The sequence below is a fragment of the Schistocerca serialis genome, chromosome 2 (assembly GCF_023864345.2).
Source record: "Schistocerca serialis cubense isolate TAMUIC-IGC-003099 chromosome 2, iqSchSeri2.2, whole genome shotgun sequence".
Taxonomy (NCBI): domain Eukaryota; kingdom Metazoa; phylum Arthropoda; class Insecta; order Orthoptera; family Acrididae; genus Schistocerca; species Schistocerca serialis.
Genome location: NC_064639.1, coordinates 618,069,573 through 618,089,702, shown reverse-complemented (window position 1 = coordinate 618,089,702; position 20,130 = coordinate 618,069,573). Strand labels below are relative to the sequence as shown.

The window sequence follows — 20,130 nt, the reverse complement described above, 5'->3', positions numbered from 1 at the left end:
TTAATTGGGTGAATATATTTAGAGATTCCAGGAATTTTAAAAGGTCAGCCTCACCATGAGTCCATGTGGCAAAGATGTCAATCAATTGATCTAAAACAAACCAAGGGCTGAAAGCTTATGGATACCAGGAAAGCCCCTCCAAGTGACCTATGAAAGGTTGGTGTAGGGATGAGCCATCCTGGTTCCCATGGCTGTACCTCTGATCTGTTTGTATGTTTGCCCCTCAAAGGTGAAGCAGTTGTTGTTAAGTATAAACTAGATTATGGTGAGCAGGAAGGATGTCATAGGTTTAGAGTGAGGTGAGTGCTGTCTGAGGTAATGTTCGGCAGCAGACAGACCATGTACATGGTACAGAGAAAGGTGGCATCACTGGTGACAAGCAAGTTGTGTGGTGGGAGTGGGATGGACACAGATTTCAGGTGATCTAGGAAATGATTGGTGTTTTTGATATAAGAGGGAAGTCTTTGAACTATGGGTTGCAAGTGTTGATCGACTATGGCAGATATAAGAGTGGTGGTTGCTTTAAAGCCAGCAACTATGGGATGGCCAGGATGATTGTGTCTGTGGGTCTTAGGAAGAAGGTAAAAGGGGGAGGGGGGGTGGTTCTATCGTCTGGGGTGTTAGTCCTTGTGAGGAATCTGAAGTTTTAAGGAGTTACTGCAGGTCAGTTTGAATCACGAGGGTGGGGTCTTGATGGCAGGTGCTGTATGTAGAGGTGCCAGACAGCTGGCATAGAGATCCTGTCGCTCAAGTGCCATAGTGGTAGATCACTTGTCTGCTGTGATGGTAATGATGGAGCCATCAGTTTTTAGGAAACAAAGAGCCTGGAGTTGTGCAGAGGATGGATTAGGGTCATGAAGCAATGCTGGATGTGAGGAATTCTTGGAAGGGATGATTTTGAGGTAGTGGTGGTGGATGAAGTTGGGACTGTGGTTGGAACTGTTAAAGGTAGGGTTCAGTGCCAGATTTGCTATTGGAATGGTTTAGGGATTTGGCCACAAATGATATTTCCAGTTGTCATTACTTGTGAAGGAAAGTAGGTCCTTCACACAGCACAATTACATGGATGTTTAGGGCTGAAAATGAGACCCATGCAGATAATTAAAGTGGTGAGAGTGCTTTAGACGAGAAGTTGAGAACACTGCATGAGTTATTGGTCTGGGAGACAGTGGTGAAGGCCAAGCTTGGCTTGTAGGAGAGGAGTGGTGGATGATGGTTTGAATGTTTAGGAAGCTGCAGAGGGGCAAAAAGGGAAGCACCACAGTTGAGGTAGTTTAGCAGAAGGTGGGATAGCTTTTTGAGGTGAAGTCTGGCATTTGTTGCAGTCTGAAATTGGCTTGGTGGATGAGGCCATATAAGGGAACATGACAGGCAGATCACTGCAGGATTTTTTGAAAGGAGAGAAGTCTGATGGAGTGGAAATTGGTAGATGAGACATAGGTCACAGATTAGCAGGATAAGTGCAAAAGACTGCTGTATTTGAAATTGTAAAAGAGGCTGGTGTAGAGTAGGATTACATCAGAAAAATGGGGACTTTTAATGTTAGGCTTTGTGGAGTCACTCCAAGGGACAAGCAGGTTTCAAGAAACAGCATGTGGGACCTTAGTTCCAATAGTGGAAATGCATGTTTTCAAAAGAAATGGATGTAATATGTGATGGGATTCATCATTGTGAGGGAGGTTGGTTTGGAGTGTTAGAGATGGTGGGAGCGGCAACGAAGAGAAGCAGAGCGTAGAAAAACAGAAGAAAGCAAGGAAAAAGAGTGCAAAAATTGGAAAAATTCATATAAAAATTGTGAGAACAGACAAGGGTTAAAGAGAGCTAATGAACAGGTGAGAATATCTCAACAGAAAAGTGCCCTATTATGATACTCAAAAAAATATTGGGAAAAAAATGATTGGGAAAGTCTTGAGAAGAGGCAAAATTTTCAAAACTGGACTAACAGTAACAGAAAGCCATTGGAGAACATTTAATCTATCGTGTTTGGAATGTTACTTAAAATTGGAGATGGTGGTAAAAGTCAATAACAGCGGTCTGGCAAAAAAAGGCCACAATAACATGAAACAATTATGTAAAGAACAATGAACCCACCTATGTTCATGGAAATCACTACTTGAAAAGATTTAGGGGCCAGATGTTGACTAATTTAGCTGGTACAGATAATTAAACATGTGAACTAGCACATCAGGTAGAAAACAGATGATAGTTTGAACACAGATTGATAAGAGGGTTACATGAGAAGGAGTGATGGCCACACAGGTTAATATATCAACAAAATACATTAAAAAATATAAGTAATTGAATAGATAAAAAGTCTACTCACCAAGTGGCAGCACAAGAACACACACATGTAAGAAGTATTAAAATTTGCTAGCTTTTGGAGCCAGTGGCTCCTTCTCCTGGCAGGAAGGTTGAAGGAGAAGGAAGAGGGGTGAAGGAAAAGGACTGGTGAGGTTTAGGGAAATGGGTAGAGTTCAGAAAAGCCACCCAGAACCCCAGGTCAGGAGACTTACCAGACAAGATGAGAAGGAAAGACTGATTGTTGAAGGCTGCATCAGACACGATTAGAAAAGCTGAGACATTAATAGTGGAAGAGTAGGTAATATGAAAGACAGAGAGAACTGCTAGAACATAAAGCACAATTTAATAAGAGCAAAAAGCTAAGTGCATTGTATGTGATAGAGGCGGGAGGGAGACGGCAAAAAATAGATAAATGAAAAATGCAAAAAAAAATTAAGAGGGTGTGAAGAAAGGATTAGCTGCTGTGAAGAACTGAAGAGACAAAAGAAATTAACAGAAATTAAGGCCAAGTGGGTGGCAAAAATCTTGGCCAATCTCCTGAACATCCTCCAGCATTTTCCACCACCTTCCAGACCAATAACAACACACTAGCACAAAAACCAGTCACATTAGTACAGTGTTCTCAACCTCTTGTCTAAAGCACTCACCCCCTGAATTATCTGTACTTTCAAAGGGACTCATTTTCAGCCCTAAACGAGCATTTAATTGTGCTGCTTTTGTGAACGCATAAGCCCAAGGACTAGTGACAACAGTACAGTGTCCTTAACCTCTCATCTAAAGCACTCTCCCCTCCTGAATTATCTGTATTATCTAAGGACCTCACTTTCAGCCCTAAACCTGCATTTGATCATGCTGCTTTAGTGAAGAACCTCCATTCCTTCATACATAATATCCATTGGAAATATCACTTTGCAACCCAACCCCAAAACCTTTCAAACTGCAAACCTGACATTGAACCCTGCCTTGAACAGTTCAGACCATGATCCCAACTTGATCCACCACGACTACCTCAAAATCATCCCTTCCAAGAATTCCTCACATCGAGCATTGCCTCACAACCCTTCCTCAGGTTCCTACAACATGACCCTAACTTGTTCTCTGCAGAACTCCAGGATCTACATTTTCTAAAAGTTGATGACTCCATCATTATACTCCCAGCAGACAAAGGATCTAAACTGTAGTACTTGACCGAAAGGGGTATGTTTGTGAAGGTCTACACAAGCTGTCTGACACCTCTACATACAGTGTCTGCCATCAAGATCCCATCCATGTGATTCAAACTGACCTGTAGACCCTCCTTAACACCTCATTCCCTTCACAAGTACTACCACCTCAATCCATAGAACTTCTCACCCCACCCAAACCATGCACCCCCACCACTTACCTTCTTCCTAAGATCCGCAAACCCAGTCATGATGGCCGTCCTATAGTTGCTGGATTCAAAGCACCAACTGAACGTATATCTGCCTTAGTTTATCAACACCTGCAACCCATAGTACAAAAACTCTCTTCCTACATCAAAGGTACCAACTGTCCTAGATCATCTGAAATCTGTGCCCATCCCAGTCCCACCACATACCTTGCTTGTCACCATTGATGTCGTCTCCCTCTATACCAACATCCCCTACGTACATTGTCTGTCTGCTGCAGAACATTTCTCAGTCGGTGCCCACCTGATTCCAAACCTGTAACAACCCTCCTACTCACCTTAATCAGCTCTATACTGCCAACTACTACTTCACCTTTAAGGGGCAGACATAGAAAAAGATCAGGGGTATGGCCATGGGAACCAGGGTGGCTCCTTCCTATGCCAACCTTTCATGGGTTGCTTGGAAGGGGCTTATCGAGATCCACAAGTCTTCAGCCCCTGGTTTGGTTTAGGTACATTGATGACATCTTTACCATATGGGCTCATGGTGAGGCTTACCTGATAAAATTCCTGGAATCTCTTAATACCTTCTCTCAGTTAAATTTCACATGGTCCTATTCTGAAGGCCAGCTACACACTTCTGTCCACATTGAACCTACCAAACATAAGTACCTACATTTTGATAGTTGCCATCCTTTCCATGCCACACATTCCCTGACATACAGCCGTGGCTTCTGAGGCAAACATATTTGTTCAGATGCAAACTCTTTACAGCAATACATCACCATTCTCACATCAGCCTTCACTGCTCATAATTACCCCACCAGCCTAGTTAAAAAGCAGATTTCCCAGGCCATCACTTCCAATCCTGGTACTGCTGATCCCTCCACAAAACAGCTTTGGAGGACACCATTGGCGACTCAGTATTATCCTGGTCTGGAGTGTGTTAATCAGCTACTTCGACAGGGCCATGACTTCCTAAAATTATGCCTTGTCCGACCACATACTCTTTCTGCACCCATCTCCCTACCCTATGGCTCCTATCTCATGCCCACTGCAAGACTTGCCCTATGCACCCTCCTACCACCACCTATAATAGTCGTGTAACTGGCAAAACATATATTATCAAAGGGAGAGTCACCTGTGAAACGACACGTCATATACCATCTATTATGTAAACACTGATCAGCCTTCTACATTGGAATGACTACCACCAATTTATCAATTAAGATGACTGGGCATAGGCAGAGAGTATATACTGGCAACTTGCAACATCCTGTTGCAGAGCATGCTCTACAACATGACATTTGTGACCTCGACACCTGTTTCACCATACGCATCATCTGGATTCTTCCCCCAGGCATGATTTTCTCAGAACTCCGCAGATGGGAACTAGCACCACAACATGTCCTTGGTTCTCGCCACCCACCTGTGCTTAATGTACGATAATTTCTTCCGTCTCAGCTTTTCTTCTCTGTAACAACTCTTTGCTTCACTCCGTTTTAGTTTTCTGCATCTTTCATTGTCTTTCCCATCTATTTTCCACCACCTGTTCCCTCCTCTGTTGTGTACAATGCACTTAGCTTCTCACTCTTATTAACTTGTGAAAAATGTTTTAGTAGTAATCCCTGTCTACCACCTTTAAGCTCTCAGGTTTTCAAATCTCATCCGATGCAGTCCCCAACACTTAGTCTTCCCTTCTCATCACATATGGTAAGTATCCCCTGACCCACGGTTCTGGGTGACTTTCCCAAAATCCACCCCCGCTCCTCTACAGTCCATTTTCTTCACCCATCTTCCTTTCCCTTCAACCCTTCTGCCTGAAGAAGGGGCCACTGGCTCAGAGAGCTTACCAATCACAATAGTCTTTTATGTGCGTGTTCTGCAACCATTTGGTGAGTAGATTTTTCATCTATAAAATTAAATAATTTTAATAAATGAATAAAAGGTTTATTTAACTTTGACACAAGTCTTTGTCAGAGGGGTTTCTTGATAATTTAAAACTGCCAATGACTGTGAAAGCATCACTTGGTGCACAGAGTAGCAAACTGTTTTCTTGAGGTATTATGTTCAACATTTACCAAAGTACATATTCATAAGAAACTTTAACAACTCATTAGTCGTATACTGTGATGTTGACTCCCTTAGATGAGGGGATGAACTGGAGTGAGCTCTTGCATACTCAAACTAGACTGACCTCAGCATGAGGCTGTTGCTTTGCTGAGAGGGAGGCATTCTCTTCTGCTATGCCTCCCATTGGTTGTTATGGATTGCAGTGAGCTCTCGGTAATGCCTGAGGTATGAATTGGCATTGCCATCTTTTGTGTTCCGCACGATCTCTGGATGATACCACAAAAGTCTTCAATCACAGTTCACAATTAAAGAAAGAAACAAGCAAGTTTTTCCATCATTATGAAGGTACTTACAAAATTATAGTGACTCCACATCTTAAGGCTGTTTTCTTAGTAGATTCTTAAAGTTAAAAAGAAAAAAGCCTCTATAACATAGATACCATCAAAATTATAGAAAGGATATATTGGTACTCCGCATATGGAAGAGAGACAGAGTTGCAGAAAACACAGCTAAAAGACTGCTATATATTTGAGCTTTTGGCCACAAGGCAAGGCCTTGCAGACAGCCGTTGGTAACCACATACGATTGTTGAACCATATAATAAGAGGGCATTCAGAGTAACAGTAGTGAATGAGTAGGTAAAGAGGAGTAAAACATATCTCAAAAGACAGATTGAAATCCAGGCATGAATATGGGCTACGGTACGAGTAAGTTACCTCGATATGTGTAAAATTGAGAAGGTAGATTTGTAAATTCTATTAGCAGGATATTGTACCCTAATCTGTATGAAAGTATGGTGTGATGGAAAGAGATGGACCTAGAAAAAAAAGGTGACCTTTATATCTTTCTGTGGAAAGAGGTGTATCTTGACATCAGTTAGTTCTGTCAGTTTCAAAACTTCTCCAAAATAGCAAAGATGTGGAATTTACATGGGTTTCTTGTCAGAGTTTTGCATGCTATCCTTCATTATTGTAGAGATAGCTATCTGATTATAGAATGCCCAACAACAACTGCTTGTTAATTGTTCAAAACCTGTAACTCCTCTGGTTCAGTGGCAGTCTGATTGCTGAAGTTGTTTGGTGAGGAAATGGCCTCATAACAAGAGATTTAACACCTACACAGGGCAATATCCCAGTATCGCTCTATAAGTTTTGGAGAGTTTCATGTACTCTTCCTAAAGGACTCTCGGTTTCCTTACCCATGGTGCACCACACGTCCAGTGCCTTTTCAAAGTGTTAACAGTACGTCTAGAAAAGCCTGATTTGATTAGATGCAATAGGGGTAATAAATATTGCTTATCTGAGCTCACATATCCATAGTAAAAGAATGAGGATGAGGCAGTACTGTTAAAAAAAGTAGTCAAAGTGAAATTGAGGTAAGTACATGCCTGTGATTGATAGTTTACAATGTATTGTGTGTGGCATTTCACAGTTATCAAATATAATAAAGAATATTTATTGCACATCAAATAGACGCAAGATATTGATAGTTGTAGATAAAAAGGTTAAAACTAGTTTTGGAACTTTGAGTATTTGTGGTTTGGTTAGTGTTTCACAGCAGCGACATCATTCATCTAAGGGGAGAAATCTGTAGTGTTACATATCACTTCAGTGAAATGATGAGTTGCAGAAGCATTTTTCAGAAGGGTAAATGGTGATCTCTACTATCAAGTTTATTTTGACAATGAATTAGAGTAACCTACTCTTTGGATGTATGTTTCATTTATGCACATGTATTATGAAATGGGTGGACACAGCATATATGCAAGCTGGAACAATGCTGAACATTGTGCAACATTCACAGTACCTGCTGGTTGGGCAGTTTATTCTGTGCCATCAGGTCCTGCCTCGGAGATGTTGTGCGAATCGCAGAGGAAGAGCGATCATGATAGTGCCTATGACGTCATGGGAACAAGAGAAAACTTGTTATAGGCTCAGTCAGTTAGAATATTTTAAATAAGACCAGCCATTTTTCAAATTACTCCTTATCAGTGTAATTGCAATTGAAGCAAATTTGTAATTCTTGGTCATTTCAAACAAGAGTACAATATATGATAAATTGTTTCTGAGAAGCTTCGTATTTATTTCAAGAATTGGCTGTTGGGTTTGTACTCTTCACTTCCAGCAGTAACTGCAGCACTTTGTGAAATGAAGTTTGGTCAGAAGAAGCTGGCGAGTGTGGTGAAATAACAAGATGAGCAAGATTGAAAAATAGGAAGTCGTACCTCCTGATCAGTCTCTACTTTGCCACCTGATATCATGGTAAAGAACCATCACATACGTCGTGTAGTTTGACTAAATTGCAGTTCAAAATAGCTACTTCCTAATACAGCTGTGTTAAATGCATCCACACGACACCAACTCTTTGGCTTTAGCTAGCAGACAAAGATACATGTTTCTTTGTTCTAAGATCCTATGTTCCACTGCAGAGTACTGATTTGCATTATACAGTGTGTATGTTATGCAGATCCCACAATTGGTATGGTACCAGAGCATTGATTGCACTTACACGTTGTTGCGTTTGTGCACTTCGTATCTTGCAAACACTGTCTTACCCAAGTTACCTTTTCAAACTGGGCTTCATCGGATGATGTGCAATGCCAGTAACTGAAAATTACTTGCATTTTAAATGTATTTATAAGCAGAAAATAAAGCTATTTCAAACTGTCTCTGTTAAAATATTTCATCTGGAACAGTTTGCTATGAAATAGTATCTTATTAGGTAATTTTTTGTATTCCCATTTTGAGGCAGAATTTGCATTTATAGCAAAATTTCAGTTTTTCAGGTAGATGATGACTGCATTCAAAACCAGAGAATGGATGCTCTGGAATCCTGTGTGTGTGTGTGTGTGTGTGTGTGTGTGTGTGTGTGTGTGTGTGTGTGTTCCTCATTCCTCTCTCTCTGGTTGATTACAACTTAACCTGCCTCTCCCTGTTTCATCTCCCCATTAGAATGAAAACATGGTTATCTCAATCGTGAAACTGTAAATAAACTAAAAAGTTTGATAGCTATCATCATATAGTCTTAAGTGTTTCATGTAAATGGTTTCAATCAATGAAGAATTAGTGACAAATATGTGCTCTTGAAGCTAAGGGATTTCAGGAGGACTGGTCTACCTAGCCACAGCCCTCACCGCTCCAGGCAAAGTTCTAAAAGACTGTGTCCGTGCAGAAAGGGACTTGCACAGTGATTTAGGACAGGTAGGGCATTCTGCTCATTGACCTCATCCCCAGAGGCGAAAAAATGAATGTTGATCATTACCAAGAAACACTACATAAACTGTGATGGGCCATTCAAAGCAAGAGGTGTGAAATGATCAGTGCAGGCATTGTGGTGGTCCACAGATTAACCTTTTTCTATAATTATGGTTTTTTTCCTTCGAATAATAATATTTAATTTCTGTATGACCATTGTACTTTTGTGTGGATATGAGTTATTCCGAATGCATATTTTTTAAACATATTACATTAACTCATCTCTAGTTTTCAACATTATTTCTTGCTTCTATCTTGAGACACATGTTGCACTGACTAGTTCTAAGGGTGGATTTTCCGTAAATATTTTCTAAAATTGATAAGCTTTTTGGATTTGTGGTGTTCAAATACTGTCTAGTTTACACTAAGCTTCTGTATCTCAATTGCATTGCAGTGAATTTCAGATTATAGTAAACATATGCAAAGCCAATATTTCATAAATTGCAGTGCATAGTGTACTTACTGTCATTATTTTTGTTTTAGAAACCAACTTTTGTGCAGCGTATGGGGTGGCGAAATGGATTGGGAGTCAACATACGAAAACACAGTCTGGGTTTTTCTGCTTCCAGTACATCAGTCCTTCGGCCAACAACATCTTTACAGCTGTTGCAGCTAGCAAAGAAGAGAGTGCAAATTGCAAAAAATATACTAAATGCTAGACACCAGTCATACCTCAAACAGCTGCAACAGTACAGACGTGAAGTGTTAGAAGATTCCTTTGTACGTAATTGACTAAAACACAGTACTTTAACATAGTCTTGTAACATGGTTACCACAAATTTTCCCATTCAAATTTCACTGCTAGTGATCCATTCAACAGGCACATATCTTTGGTAAGCTTTCCCTTGCTGATCCTGGTAGATAGTTGGTAGTATAGTGAAATTTTCTTATAGGGGATGGAAACAGCTACAGGAATTATCATATTTTGTACAGTGCTTGACAGGAGGTACGTCAACCAATATTAATGTTTTGTTTTCGTGTTAAGTAAAATTTACATTGTGGCAAAAACATCAACAATTTATCTATTCACCAGTCTAGCAACAACCTCTGACACTAGCCTGTTGCTTAGTGAAATGATGAATACTACGCAGCAATTAGAAACAGGCATGCAGCTTTGCGGAAATTCAGACTCTATGCATCTACAGAAAACGTTTGTGCCATTGGGGATGTGAGACAAGTGATAAAAAAGAAATGAAGTGGAACTCCTGGAAGGAATCTGCAACTTCCATTTGAGTCCACTTCCACTGTGCAAGTTTGGAACTCAATAAGGCAGATGTCAACTGAGGGCAGTACACCTCCGCTTTCGGGCTTGTGGGGCAATGGGGTCTTGGGGGACATGACTGAAGACATGGCTCAGGTTTTAGCTGAACACTTTTTTATAGTCACTACTTTATCCAGACAAACCCCTGCACTCCAGGTTTTCCGTCTTCTTGTGTAGTGAGGTGACCTGTAATTGTCCATTCTCCATGTGGGAATTGGAATCGGGTCTGTCTGTGGCCAGAAACACTGATCCAGCATGGGATCAGATTCATTATGCCATGCTCCAGCATCTGCCATGGAGCCAAAGGCAAACTCTTACCTTGTATCAGCCAGATCCGGTTTGATGGGTAGTACCTCATTACTTAAAAGGAGGCAATAGTAACTCTATTACAGAAACCAGGCAGGGGTCATACCGATCCTAATACTTACTGAAGTGTAGCCCTCACCAATTTTGTGGGTAAGTTTCCTTAGTGCATGGTCAACTGCTGCCTCGTGCGACTCCTCAATGTCACCTGTCCCACTCGCTGTGCAGTTTTGTGCCCTAGCATTGCGCCCTTGACAACTTAATCCTGCTGGAGAAAGTGATATGGGGTATAACATTCTTAGACAACTTCATTAATGGGGATTATGTAGACATCTGGCACTTCTTACCCACACCTTCCTTGAGGATCAGAGCTTTCAATACCACATTGGTGATGCTTTTCTTGATTGCTCTGTTTAGGAGGACGGGGTCCCCAAAGGCAGTGCACTTAAGTGTCATTGTTTGCAGTCACTATCAATGGAATCTTCTCCGGAACTAGAAGCACTGTTAAATGCTCTTTTTTTGTGGATGACTTCAGTCTTCTACTCTTTGTCTGATCTCACAGATATGTGGCAACTACAGCTGTCTGTAAGGAGGCTGAAAGCTTGGGCCAGTAAAACTGGTTTAGGGCATTAGCATAGAAGACTGTGTGTCAGTTTTAACTGTCCTCGGCAACATTTTAACTCACACTGGGAACTATATTATATGTTTAATTTGCATTTGTTGGGTGTACTATTTGACTCGAAGTTAACCTGGCTCCTGCACCTGAAATACCTGCAAACAAAGGGCTTCAAATCAGTGAAAATTTTGAAATGCAGCTGTGGAATGGTATGCAGAGCTGACAGGTACTGCATCCTTCAGTTTTATATGCCACTTGTCAGATCATGGTTAGATTACGGTATCAGGATTTATGGATCAGCCCGTATGTCGTACCTCAAGATGTTAGGTGCTGCCCACCATGAAGGCATTCAGATATCGAGTGGAGGCTTTTGGATCATCCCAGTTCAGAGTCTGTGTGCAGAGGCTGGTAAACCACCACTCTGGATTTTGCAACACCTCCTTTTGGCCCGACAGGCTCTGAAAATCTCAGCGTTGCCTTAGTCATTGGCATGTAATGCAGCTATCTGCCCCCAGCTTTCAGCAGCTTTTCAGGAATCAGCCCCCATGTGATCAAGCCATTCGGGATAAGGTAAAGCTGTTTACTTCAATTTTAAGTACATAGCAAAGTTTCTTTGTTGTTTGTATGAATAGATCCCAGTGAGACAATACCACCAGGTGTTCAACTGTTTTCCCTGGCAGGGAGCAATTTACAAATTGTTATGCGAAGTTATATGGCATTATGATTACACTGGAGTGGATTCACAAGCTTCACAGTACAAGGTTTGTTGTCTGTTGTGAGTCACTCAGTACACTACAAGTGATCCATCAAATGTATACAGTAGACCAGTTGATTCGGCTCATCCATGGCTCCTTACAATGCTCGAACACCATGGCAAGAAAGTAGTATTTTGCTGCGTTCCTGGACACATCAGGATAGAGGGAAATGACGTAGCCGACAAAGGAGCCAAAGAGGCACGTTGGGATGGTGGTGTACATCGATGTGCCATTCCCTTGTATACCATCATTTCATTATCTCACAGCCAAATCCTGTGTCAGTCTGAAACTGAATGATTGGAGGTGATGGAAAACAAATTGAAGTCACTCAGATCGACAACTGAGGCATGGTGGACTTCGTGTCAACCTCACTGATGGAAGGAAGTGCTGCTCACCAGACTGTGAATAGGGCATTGCCCTTTAACACATGGTTCCCTCCTTCGACAGGAGGATCCACCACTCTGTGAAGTTCATGGTGTGCCACTTTGTTTTGGTTGCATTTATGTCATATACTGACATCAGGGCAGCCGTCGGTTTGCCCACTATCTTTGCCAACACTAACATCTGTATTACATGAGTTTTGACATTTTGTGAACTGTTGTGCCTCATCCCTGTAATGTTGGACTTTAATGCATTATAAAATTATAAACCACTCAGCATGTGGGGATAGCCAAAACACATCCTCTGCCTCCTGCTAGAATGGTATGCTGACTTTTCATCAGTGCACTGATGACCACAATGTTGCGTGCCCTGCACCAAAAAGGTGGATTCCACATCTCAAAACAGTCATAATCCAAAGAAAACTCTCAGGCAACTGTCAGATACGAGGAAGATGGTATTGACTGGTGCAAGAGAAAAAAAAAAAAAAAAAAAAAAAAAAAAGGCTGGGAAAAATGAAAACCAATCTAAATGGCTTTTATACCACAATGGAATGTGAATGGTTTAAGAACTCGTGTGAAAAAAGGAAAGTGTTTAAAACAGAATAGACCCTCTTGCCTATACATAAGGTGTATTTCAAACCTTCAGACAACATTGTATTTAAAAGCTACAGCATCCACAGGAAGGATGCTACAGATGGTGGGAGGGCTAAGAGTGGAGTGGCAGTACTTGTCCATGATATGTGCTGCTCTATACCATCACCTTCCACCTTCGAACAGAAATGGTTAAGTTTATACACCATTAAGAATAATAGTTGCTCCCTGTATCAGCCACCTCATGAACATGTGGATAATGAGACCCTGTAAACTTCATCAATGATATCCCCTATGCCTTTTCCCTCTTCTGAGACGTGAATGCGCAACACATGCAGGAGGACTGTACATACACTTGTTTCAGTGATAAGGTGGTTGAGAAGTTCCTCATGTCAAATGGTGTGTACTCCCACAATACAGGAAAAAGACACATTTCAGCTATGTAGACAGATCATTCACAGCTGACCTTTCCCTCTGCTCTCTCATGATAGCTGATGCTGTACCTTGAGAGATGACAAAAGACTTGCAGTTTATTGTAATAAGTGTTGACAAGGTTTCAGTACCACTAAGAGTATCTTCTTCAGAAGGAGTAGAGTAACATAACTTACATTGAGTTGAAACTATAAGAATACATTATGAGCTAAAATGTTGAAGTCAAATAGCAGAAAGCATGGATTAAGTCCTCCATGACTTTTGCTATTTGACTTGAGCATTTTAGCTCATAATGTATGCTTATAGTTTCAACAGAGTGTAATTCTGAAACAGAATTTATTCCTTCTGACAAAGATACCCATAGTGGTATTGGAAACCTGGTCAGGGCTTAATGCAAAAGTTTATGCAGCCGATTGGCTGCGTACATCATTTATTGAAACTTAACTAAATGGATACTAGAAGAAGCCAACTGGACACCTTACAGCAACAAGGCTGTATTCTAACATACATCTAGGATCCAGGATGTGGCAGAACTATTATTATTATATAAATGCATGTGACACAATCTGGAGATACAATATCATCCAACAATAGTATGAATGGGGCTTTAGGGAGTGTCTTCTCGTTACGAACTGATCCTTGCTTTCAGTGCAATATTTTATTTTCAGAAATGGCAGTGCACTCTCAAACACCCACCGTCTCGCCATTCCACGCAATGTACCAAGTTTTGTCAGTGTCGCTTTCTGTATGACTTGATACGTGACCTATTCTATCTCACCTTATTTTCATGATCACCATTTTCTCGAAATATGAGGGTATTCTGAAAAGTGATGTCTCCAATTTTTTTATTCTGTTCTCAATGTCAGTTGAGATATTGCATGCCATGCATACTACTGTTTACTTTCTTGCTTCACCGATGCAAGTTGTGACCCTCTTCTGTTAGAGAGCTTCAAATGGTAGCCTGTAACATGGTGGCATGTATCGTAGCCTTGTCAGTGTGCGGGAAGTGGAAAGCATAAATTCGAATAGTTCATCTACATCTGGAACACCCTCTCCTTCAGCATGACAGTGCCAGACTATACAGGAGTGCTGTGACATCTGCAGCTATCCAAGAACCTTGAGTTTACTGTCATTGATCATCTTCCATACACTCCTGATTGGTCCTACCCGATTTTCATCTGTTTTCGGAACTTAAAGAACATGTTTAAGGACTTCCCTTTGACAGTGATGAAGCAGTGCAAGGAGAGGTAATATTGTGGCTCCATGAACGAAGTCAAACATTCTACAGTGACAGTTTCAAATAACGAGTTTCTCGCAGGTAAAAATGTATTTGTTGCCAAGATGGTTGTGTTGAGAAATGAATAACCAGGCATGAAAAATAAAAATGTAGAATGCTAATATAGATTGTTTTATTTAAAAATCTTAGTTTTCACGTAAGATTCAAAGGATTACTTATCAGCACGCCCTCATACAATGGGGGCAACAGAACTGTAGCACACAGTACTGGATAGTATTGGTTCTCTAAATTTACACAATAGAGTATTGTGAGAAAGTTGGCTTTCCATTCGCAATTTCCATTCAGCTCTGTGCATCTCTTTATACTATACATGAACCATGCAAAATGTTAGGGTGCTCTTCTCCATGTCTGTTTTTAATTCTTAATGTGCCCATTCATTACTGTGATTCATCTACATAGTGGGTGGTTACCTTTACGCATTTTGTGTGTATTGCATCAGGATTTTCTGCTATTAGTACATTATGAGTCTCTTCATAAATTTTTCATGTGGGCTGAATTTTGGTTCTCCTAAAGAATTGTACTTGATGGCTTTGCTACGACATTCTTGTAGTTGCATGACTCAGCAAGAACATCTGGTTACAGGACTGCGGCGGTAGCGGTGTAGTTTATATATCCAAGAAGCAGGGAAAGGAGGTAGTAATAGTGTAAACTTCAGATATGTGTCCACAGAAATTTTTCCGAAAGGGGGCAAGACTTAAAAATTCCCATTTTTTAAAAATATAAATGAGTTAGTCAGTTTCAAGACATGTCATGCTATAAGAACCAAATTGTATGGATGACTCAAGCAGAGGTATATCCAACCATATTGATGGTTATCCACACAATATATAAATAAAAACTGTACTCAAGATTCTGTACTTAGTTATGTGATGGAGTTCGCTCTTACTACAGCCAGGTAACCTGTTCACCTTGCCGAGTAATATGGGTAAAGAAAAACAATGGCAGATGTTTTGGTTGCCTATACTGTTTTGTTATTTAGTTGCCCAAGGCCTTGTAACGAACAGAATCTTTGAGGTATTTTATGTACTTGAACAGGTCAGTCCATTCCTCTTTCCTTATAAAATCAGAGTAAGTGCTACATTTTTGAGTAACTGTGCGAGCAGGCCTTGAAACTAGGACATTGAGTTCTTCAGGGACATCCTGGTTAGTGACAGTATTATTTATGAACCTTTCCTAACCACTCAATCAATGCTACTGACAATTTATACTTGAGGGAGGGGTCACAGAATGATTGTCGGACGTTCTTGCTGTGTTTTGAAAAATAAAGGATAGCATAGACACAGTTTCATAGAAAACAATCTCTCTCTCTCTCTCTCTCTCTCTCTCACGCACACGCACACACGCACACACACACACACACACACACACACACACACACACACACACACACACACCTCCCTCCCTGCTCCACCTATCCATTTTCTCATTTGTTTTCTAGTGTTTAATTTTACTGTGTAATATGCAACTATATATTTTAAAACTGTTGAGTTATGCTGTAACAAATGTGTGTTTTTTGCTGTATAAATCTTACATTACTTTGTTACACAGAAACACTCAGTTGATTAAGATATGTTACAGCAAGTCATTAATTTTTTTCCAGCAGATGCCACCCTACAGAGTGGAGAATATGCAAGAGTTTCCAGCCTTGTACGTATACTCATCTGCCATATGTTCAAAATTAATGGACCAGTAAAGTTTTACGGTTTGCATTTAAATAGCAGTCTAATTACATATGTGAAGACCCTTGCTCAAATATGCGTATGCTCACATTCTGCGTCTATTTTCATGTGCTTGTTTCTAGTACTTTTACTGAAGTGTTTTACACGTCAGTTGCCAGATATTCCTGATTATTTTATTGATTTTAAATGGACTGTTTTCACAGTGTTGTAGCAGAAGTTCAAGGTGAAGAGTCAAGTCACCTTTTCAACCTTTTCGTCCTTTTAGGAATTAAGTTATTTACTTTTGTTCCAGAGTATCTGGATTCATGTTCCTTCATTTAACTTTTTGGAATACTCCAATGATGATAGAAGATAAAATCTATCCTGTGGGCCTTCTGAAATTTGAGATAGATTGTTCATTTTTCAGTTTTTGAGGTTTTTTATTTTTTTTATTTTGCACAACAGTTTAGTATCGATTGTTCCTCTATTACACCTTCTTCTGTTTTTGTTCCAGATTCTAATTGTGCTGCTGTGATATTCTGTTCAATTTTGAAAGTAAACTGTGATGTGGGAAAATCCAAATTCCATAGTGACTGGCTTGAAAGACTGTTTGAAAAGTGAAGTGCCGCATGGGGGGGAAAGTTAGCGAAAGTGAGATATTTTGCAGTGTGTGTTCTTGCTCTATTAATTTTGAGACAGAAGGTTTTCAGCCAGTTTTTAATGACTCCCTTTCAACTATTTATAAGCGTAACTTCAAAATTAAATGTCAACATCAGTTACATTATAACTTTCAGATCAGTCACAACCTTAAAGTTCGATACATCGTCAACAGTCTAGGTGTTAAGTACCACGGATAGTTCCACCACCATTACATTGATTTGGACAATGAACTCAGTGTTTTCCAGTCGGTATATGGATTCGTCAAATGACATTTATAACTTTTTTTATGATGATGATACCTGTCTTCTTCCTGAACATTTTTCCCTTTCATCTAAGAAAATGAAATGCCTAATGCCTGATGGACTGGCACCATATTTCTAGGAATATATGTTAGAAGTAGCATGTTCATCATATTACACATGGAGTTTTGATGAAAGTATCAATTTAAAACTTTGAAAACTGCAAACTTGGAAGAATATTGGGCCTAAGAAACCAGCCATTTATGCAGTTATTTAAAGTGTTACTAGCACATATGTAATTGATGTATCTCCAAGAGTAATACATAATAAAAGAGCCAAGTTCCAAGATTTATTTTTCAAATATACTTCAGTTCTTTGGTGTAGGGTGAGTTTTTGAGCAATTTCTTCCTCTTAAACTTCTAAAAGTTCTTGCTCATTCAACAAATATGACTTTTTTATAGCAGGATTACAGCAAACTGTGAAACCTAACAAGTAAACGCACAATTGTCAATATGATCATACTGACAGCAGCTATGACATTCTCTTATCTTTCTTTTGAAATTGAAGTGGACTGACAAGGCAGCCAGTCCACAGTGACGGGTAGCCGATAGAAAGGCACGCGTACACACTCACGCCGACGGGCGTCAATTCTGGAACAGGATAACTATTGAATGGTAGCAAGAAAAGTACGTAGCTGCTTTATACTTAACTTTATTATTTGATGACTACAGCATTCTTCTTGAGACAGTTATACTATAACTCTCAAAGTAGGTAAGGCTAATGGCGCCTTGCTAGGTCGTAGCCATGGACTTAGCAGAAGGCTATTCTAACTGGCTCTCGGCAAATGAGAGGAAGGCTTCGTCCGTATGGTCGCTAGCAATCTCCTCGTACAACTGGGACGAGTCCTATATCGTCTCTCGAGACCTGCCTTGTGGTGGCGCTAGGTCTGCGATCACACAGTGGCGACACGCGGGTCCGACATGTACTAAATGAACCGCGGCCGATTTAAGCTACCACCTAGCAAGTGTGGTGTCTGGCGGTGACACCACAGAAATAATTCTAGAAATTGACAACAGAAAGCAGCTTCAGTCATGGCACAGGTAGTGAGATGTCTGTACATTGTTTTCATGCGAAATGAGTGCAGTTTTCAAGCCACAGGTGGCTCATGCACTGGGAAAATTGCTTCCTGACCTGTACCGTGGGTGCAGTCTTTTTAACACAAAGTTGTGGTCCGAGCAGTGCTCGGGCTTGGTCTCCAAAGTATCAAAGATAAAAAAATTCCAGGCAGCCATTAAATTTAGGTCAGGAAGTTTGCATTGCACAACAACACATCACTCAACAGCTTTCTTAGTCAGCAAAGTTCACAGTGATGTGTTACATCATAAATTATGTGAAGCAGTTTCTGAAGCCAACTTGTCCATAAATAAATGGCTTATGTTGAGATCAGGTGGACCTAACATCAATAAGAAAGTGTTCAGGTTTTCAGATAGTGCTGTCCAGGAGAACCAAGGCAGACAACCTACAAACATCAGAAATTGCAACATTTTTACAATGTGTAATGCCTGCGTAAAGGCTTTGGAGGGTTTAGCTGAAGAAGCAGATGAATTTCAGCCCAATATTTAATGTGTGTTATTTTAAATGAATTATGTGAAAAAATCAGCCAGCGAATTGCAGGTATAAAGGTTTATTAACAACCCTTAACCATGGTTTCAACAGTTGTAAAATTTTCTTCTTTCATGGACATTGTAGTAGCCCTTTTTCTGTTTTCACTTTTTCATCTAATAGGTGAAAGTTTGATTTTATTTTTTACACATTGACTGTCCTTGAACGGTTTTACTTTTATTTAATATTGTCCTGGCTAAGTATCAGTTTGATTACTTTCAAGACCCAAGGTTAAACGTGGGTCACTACACACATAGTCTTCCCAACTCTGAGAGAAAAAATCTTTAGTAGCTTTACTACCAATGTTTACAGACGACGATACTTTAACCTTTCGTTCAATTGTTTTAGTTACAAATCGCTAGTTTGCTCTTGGAATAGATCACGTAACCTTAACGTTTATTAATCTAAGTTAAATTAATGTTCAAGACTTGTATTATGTTTCAAATTAATGACGTCAGTTTATTGACAAGAATTATTAATAAATAGGTTCACTCACACGATCTCATTCAAAGAAGTTCTTCAATTAGATGTCTAAGTAAGATTCCCACTAGCATCACAGATGTTAGATAATATCCTGTCACTTTCAGTAAATAACTTATTTCTATTTAATATCCGCAAACTGTCATTAACTATGATCACTAGTCACGTGAAGTTAGTTTCCCACTATCACAATTCAGAGTCCGAATCCGGTTAAAATTCTCAATTCAGTAAAGCATTTAAATATTCACACGAATTGACATTAAAGCCAAAGAGATTACTATTCACCTTCCCATTTGTCTAATCTGATAAATGTCCAAATTACGAGACTGTTATGCCTGGTTCATAGGTTTTCATCGAGTGCTTCTGTGTATTGGGAAATCTCGAGCCAATTGGAATGGATGTATTGTTTCTTAAGCTCTACTCTTTGGGACTCTTCAAAATAAATAGTCAAAGCTTCACCTGTAAATATAAGACGAAAATATTGTAAAAACATTTATCTCAACAGGAATAGTTTAATCTATGAATATGAGACGACCTCATATTTTTCAAATGATGAATTTGGGGGAGAAACCTCGTCTTATCAGGTAAATGCGGAGAGTGTCCCAGTTCAGAACAGACATGTACAGATGACTCTGGAGCCAGTTTAGAGTTCCCTGTTTTTGTGTGTGTGCTAAAGGCCACAAACTGCAGAGTGCGTGAAGTGTTCTCACTGCAAAGTTGATATCGTATTATGCTTGGACTATATGAGCTGCCTAGCAGCTATTGATCAGTGCTACTTGTTGAACACGCTGTTATCAAA

At 40.0% G+C, this 20,130-nt stretch overlaps 1 protein-coding gene across 1 annotated transcript in view; it reads left to right on the top strand.

Annotated features, from left to right (window-relative positions):
- The window catches only part of LOC126455646 (uncharacterized), a 91,803-nt gene that overhangs the window by 48,623 nt on the left and 23,050 nt on the right, over nucleotides 1-20,130 (top strand). Inside the window, exons 3-4 of the mRNA XM_050091412.1 lie at nucleotides 9,481-9,717; nucleotides 16,233-16,279. Of these exons, the coding sequence (XP_049947369.1) occupies nucleotides 9,481-9,717; nucleotides 16,233-16,279 (284 nt within the window). The remainder of the gene's footprint in view (nucleotides 1-9,480; nucleotides 9,718-16,232; nucleotides 16,280-20,130) is intronic.